This window comes from Trichosurus vulpecula, chromosome 4, assembly GCF_011100635.1.
Source record: "Trichosurus vulpecula isolate mTriVul1 chromosome 4, mTriVul1.pri, whole genome shotgun sequence".
Taxonomy (NCBI): domain Eukaryota; kingdom Metazoa; phylum Chordata; class Mammalia; order Diprotodontia; family Phalangeridae; genus Trichosurus; species Trichosurus vulpecula.
Window position 1 is genome coordinate 27,512,405 of NC_050576.1, and position 6,000 is coordinate 27,518,404.

General features: G+C 48.0%; 1 protein-coding gene across 1 annotated transcript in view; it reads right to left on the reverse strand.

The window, feature by feature from the left end:
* The window catches only part of ZYG11B (zyg-11 family member B, cell cycle regulator), a 64,006-nt gene extending 63,486 nt beyond the window's left edge, over window positions 1-520 (reverse strand). The window contains exon 1 of the mRNA XM_036756161.1: window positions 313-520. Within this exon, the coding sequence (XP_036612056.1) occupies window positions 313-315 (3 nt within the window). The 5' untranslated portion in view covers window positions 316-520. The remainder of the gene's footprint in view (window positions 1-312) is intronic.
* Between the last annotated feature and the right edge of the window lie 5,480 nt (window positions 521-6,000).

A 6,000-nucleotide genomic window follows, 5' to 3' on the forward strand; every position in this document is an offset into this window, starting at 1 on the left:
ACCAAGTGGGGAGGGGGCAGAGAGGAGCTGGGGGGACCGAGAGACGGGCAAACCACGGGGGAGGGGGTGGAGAGGGCGATGGGGACCCTCGGGGGAGGGGGCAGAAGGATGGGACCTCCCCGGGGGAGGGGGCAGAATGGACTTCCCGTGGGAGGCCCGGCGGGAGCAGGGCGCCGGGGGGGGCACCCAAGGGGTCGGGGGGCAGGGCTCGGCCCCGTGGGGGCCACGGGTTCGGTTGGCCCGGCCCGCCCGCTCCCTGGGTCCCCGCCGCTCCGCCCCCGCCGCCCCCCGCCTCGGCCCGGGGTTCCTCACCATGGCTGCGCCGGCCTCGCCTCGCTCGCCTCGTCCTCGTCCTCAGGGCCCACGCTGGTCGCGGTCCCGCGGGAGGCTCCGGGCGGCGGCGGCTCCGCGGGGAGGCGGCCCCGGCCCCGGCCCGGCCTCTTCAGCCTCCTCAGCTTCTTCAGCCTCGGCGGAACCTGGAAGTGAACCCGCCGCCGCCGCTGCCGTCGCTGCCGCCACTGCGCAGGCTCCAGAGGGACGCCCCGCCCCCAGCACCGCCCTTAAAGGAGCCGCGCCCCCAGCCTGAGCTGTCAATCAGCCGGCCACCCGGGACTGGAGGGCGCTGCCCGGGTCACAGGCTCAAAGCGAAACGGCCTCCCCTCCAGGCGCTTACCGTCTACGGGGGCCTGCACCTGCTTCAGGATCCCCCACCCCGCCATCCACAGCATTCACAAACTCCTCTTAGTCCCCTCAACCACAACCCCCCACCACCATTCTGGCTCCAGCACCCCAAGCCTGCAGGAACCCCAAATCTGTCCACACTCCCTCCCACATCCCGTCTAAATTCCAACGGTCATTCCATCTCTGTCATGGCCCGCTGTTGTGCCCTTAGCGGATTCCCCACTGTTCCCTAGCTTTCTAAGCAATCGGACCTCCTCACCCTACCCTCATATCTGCTATGGCCTACAGTTATGCCCCATAATATAATGACCATTTATAGATGTGTGCTTTGACTTGCTGTTCACTAAGGGCTGAGTCAGTCAGAAGCCTCTTTCTGACTTAGAGTTAGAGATTCTTTGTCATTCCCTGCTTGGTTTCTTTAAGGGGATCCTGGGCCCCAAGACCTATTTCAGAGAAGATGGGCCAAAGAAATCTTACAAAGTTGTTTGTTTGCATTTTTTTCCCTTAAGAGCCTCCAAAAGACTTTAGGTCTGCCATGCAAATAAAGCTGAGCAAGCCAAAAGCTAAGCCCAGAGACCAAGTTCATAGTCTTCCTCTTGTCTAGCCACATTCCAGCCTTTAGCTCTAACCACAACACCATCTAGCTATCAAAGGGACAAAACGCTTGCAACTAGAGGGAAGGCTCAGAACTTTCCAGCTAGAAGGAACATCAGCACCCAGCTAAACTCATCCTCAAAAGCAATCCCACACAATAGGCACTTAACAAATGTTTGCTGATCTCACTATGCCTTAATTGATAAGTAGCCATTGGGCTTTTCCTTGAAGACCTTCAATGGGGAGAACCCATGGTGGCCACATGGTACCCAAAAGTAGGATGTGCATAGTTCCCTGATACTCTGCACTGGTTATGCTACATCTGCTATATTCTGTTCAATTCTGGGATTCCATTAACTAGAAGGAAAGACCTACAACCATGTAGGTACAACCTTTTCTTTAGGCTCAACTCCCCTTCCTTGTCTCCTGATATCAGGAGGCCCCCAAATGGAAAATATCAGCCCCCAACTGTACTTAGCAATCTGCTCTTTACTATAACCTTTAGGCCAGTTAAGGACAAAGGAAACTACTGTATTACAGGTCTCCAAGTCCATGCCACCCAACCAGAAACCCAGAATAACAGAATTTTAGAGTTGGAAGGGACCTCAGTGACCATTTAGTCCATAGGAATTTTCACTATAACATACCCAGCAGGTGATGATAATAATAATAATGAGGATACTATCTAACATCTGTATAGCACCTACTGTGTGCTACTACTGTGCTAAGCACTTTTCAATTATCTCATTTGATCCTCAAAAAGTCCCCAGGAGGGAGGTGCTGTTATTACTTCCATTTTACAGATAATAAAACTGAGGCAAAAGAGGTTAAGCAGTTTGCCCAAAGTCACACAGCTAAGCGAGTGCCTGAGACTGGATGTGAACTCAGGTCTTCCTGATTCCAGACCCAGTGCTCTATGCACCGCAAAGTGATCACCCCAGCCTTTGTTTGAAGATCTCTAGGGAGAGGGAACTAGCGCCCCCTGAGGCACCCGGTTCTACTTTGGGACAATTCTGATTGTTAGGAATTTTCCCTGACCTCAAGCCTAAATTTGGTCCTTTTTGCAACTTCCATCTAGTGCTCCTGGCCCTCTGGGACAAAGCACAAAGGATTCATGGTAGAAAGTGATACCTGAGGTGACCTTTGAGAAAAGCCAGGGATTCTAAGAGGTAGCAATGGGGAGGGGGACATTGCAGGCATGGGGTACTACCTTTACAAAGTCCCAGAGGTGGGAAATCATAGAATAGGAGTAGATCAGTCTCACTGGAATGTAGAATACATAGAAGGCGTTACTGTGGTCTGAAATAAGCCTGGAAAAGAAGACTGAATCCAGAAAGCTAAGGGATAGAAATGCTGCCGAGGAGCAGGTATGTTAGCCTTGAATTAAAAAGTGATTTCTTTTAAAGTAAAGAAAGACATGAAAGCTCGCTCCCTTCTGCTGGACAGCTGTTTGTCAGAAATAGAGCTGAGGGTTTGAGTGGATTTGAAGCTTGACATAAATCAACATTAGGTTCTGGCAACCATACAAGCTAACTCAATCACAGGGAAAAGGAGGGTGGAAGAAAGGAATGGGCATTTATTGAATATCTGCTGTGTGCCAAGCTCTGTGCTAAGCAATTTGCAAATATTATCTTATTTGACCAAGGACACAGAGTGCCCAGAACCAGGGCGGGGATAGTCTGTGGTGCCCTGCCCTTGTTAGACTGCACCTAGAACATGACACTCAGCTTTGCTACATTGGGAAGAACGTTGACAACTTAGGGGCAGCTAGGTGGTTTGGTGTCTAGAGTGGTGGCCTTGGAGTCAGGAACTCCTGAGTTCAAATCCCACCTCAGACATTTACTAAGCTGTGTAGCCCTGGGCAAGTCACTTAACTTCTGTCTGCCTCAAATTCCTCATCTGTAATATGGGGGTGATAACAGCACTTACCTCCCAGGGTTGTTGTGAGGATTACCTGAGATAATGTAACTAAAAGCCCTTTGCAATATTTAAGTTGCTATTTGAACGTTAGCTGTTATTATAAATTGGAGGGTGTCCAGGAGAGGGCAGCCGGGACGGTTCTTCAAATATGAGAACTGGGTGAAGGGATTGGGAATGTTTAGCCTGGAGAAGACTCAGGGACATGCTAGCTGTTTTTAAGTGTCTGTAGGGCTGTCACCTGAAAGAAGGATGAACCCCAGAAAGCAGAACCAGGCACAATGGGAGAAAGCTAGAAAGAGGCCACTTTGAGACATACTGTCAGGAAAAACTTCCTAATGCTTAGAACTGTCCCAGAGTGGCCTGGATTGCCTTCAGGGATGGTGGGGTCTCCCCATTTACACCCACGTTTAAGAAGAAGCTGGATGGCAGCTTTGGGCAGACTTTCCACTCTGATGATGCCCCTTCCCATCCTGAGGTTCTTTGGCCCTGAGTCGAACATCCAAACATCCCTGTGGTGGGGGGGGGTGCAGGTAAGTAGAAGCCTCTAGACCCATAGGACCTAATTTTACCCAGCATAGAGAGAATTTTCTCCAGCTGGGTATCTGCCACTCATCTGCCCTATGCCCTGGCTGGAGGTTTGTTGATCCCATGACACCACTCTGATGATGGCTAATGACCAAGGAAGGCTGATTCAGGTCCAGTTCAAAAACCTCAGTTAGAACCCTGAGCTCAGCAGGACCAGGGAAGGGTAAGAACTTTTCATGGCTCATGATGGAAACAAACTGAAAGTCCCTGCCCTCCAGAATTTTACATCCTACTGGAATGAGAGGCTAGGGAAAAGGAGCATTGCTAGCCTGTCATTCCTGAAAGATGATCTGGAGGTTTTAGTGGGCCACAAGTCCCATTTGATGTGGCAGGCAAAAAAAACAAACAAAATATATATGATCTTGGGCCTAATTATGAGAAGCTAGGAGGTAAAGAAGTCGATTCTAGGGAAGCGTGTTGTACACGACTCTGGTTAAACCTCACCTGGGATATTGTGTTCAGTTCTAGATAATCGATTCTGAGAACAATATTAACAAACTGGAACCTCTCAGAAGAGGGGGGCCAGGATGGAGAAGGACTCTACAAGGCTTCACAGGGAATGGAGTCTAACTAATCTGAACCTAAGTGACTCCCATCTTGGCTTTAAGCAATTACAGAACTGCTGAAGTGAGCTGGAAAAGAAAAACAAACAAACCCTAACAATTTAATGTTGTTCAGTCTTGTCAGACTCTCTATGACCTCGTTTGTCTCTGTGCGTGGAATTTTCTTGGCAAAAATACCGGAGTGGTTTGCCATTTCCTTCTCCAGTGGCAAAGAGAGGTTAAGTGACTTGCCCAAGGTCACACAGCTAGGATGGTTCTGAGGCTGGATTTGAACTCAGGACTTCCTGACTCCAAGCCCAGTGAGTGCTCTGTTCACTTCACCACCTAGCTGCCTCCAACCCTAAGATACTTAATCTGTGAAAAGCTCTTTAGGTCCTGTATCCTGTTTAAATAAATGTTTCTTTCTATAGTTAACTGTCTGTACCATATATCACCTATATCTTGTCAAAGCGGATGTTTATTAATTCTGGGTTTGCTTTTCTGAACTGCTATGAATTCCTGTATCTTGTGAATGTAGCTAATTAGCATATCTTTGATTTTGCTGTTCTTCTGCATAAAAGAGGCCTTATAGGCAACTGGGTTGCACGCTTGATGGAGTGCTGAGGCTGGAGTCAGGAAGATCTGAGTTCAAATCTGATCTCAAACACTTAATAGCTATGTGATCCTGGGCAAGTCACTTTACCCTGTTTGCCTTAGTTTCCTCATCTGTAAAATGAACTGCAGAAGGAAATGGCAAACCACTCCAGTATCTTTGCCAAGAAAATCCTAAATGGGGTCTTGGAGAGTTGGACACCCCTAAAATGAGTAAACAACAATAGTAAAATCTGAGTTTGCACCCAGATCTCTCTCTCTCTCTGTCTCTCTGTCTCTCCATCTCCTTTGCATTTCAAGTAAAAAAGTCTGTTGACTATCGACGATCTTTGAGTTTTTCTTTCAGGTATCATAACACATAGAAGGATCATCTGAATAAACAGGAAGGCCATTAGACTCCCATTTTGTTTTCCCTGGAAAAGACAAGACTTTAGGGGGACCTGATTGCTCTGTTGAAATCTTTGAAAGGACTTTCGCAGATGAGATAAAATTTGTTCTGTTTGGGGCAAAAAGTTGGTTTTTCTCAGAAGCAGAACAAAAAGTAGAAGTTACAGAGTATTGATTTACTTTATCTACATTTGTATATAATACTATCCATTTTCTCATCCTTAATAAAATGTAACTTCCTTGAAGGCAAAGATAATAAGGTTTGTCTTTGTATCCTCCAGTGCCTTGAGCAGTGCCTGACAAAAAATCAGAGTTTAATAAAAGCTTGTTGAATGAATGAATGGGGAGGCGAGAGATAAAACATGCATAAAACAAGGTAATTTGAGGAGGGAGAAAGAGCACTAACAATTTGTTGCATTAGGAAAAAGATCAGTGAGGAGCTGAGCCTCAAAAGAAGAACTAGATTCTGAAAGGTGGAGATGAGGAGAGAATGTATTCCAGGCATGGAAGATGGCTCACAAATGTATGGAATCAGGAGATGGCATGTTGAGTTGAGGGAATGACAAATAGTCCAGTATGGCATGGAGGGGGAGGAGGAGGAGGAGGAGGAGGAGGAGGAGGAATTAAGATAAGGTGAGGAACATAAGCAGGAATCAGATTGTGGAGGGCTTTTAGCTAA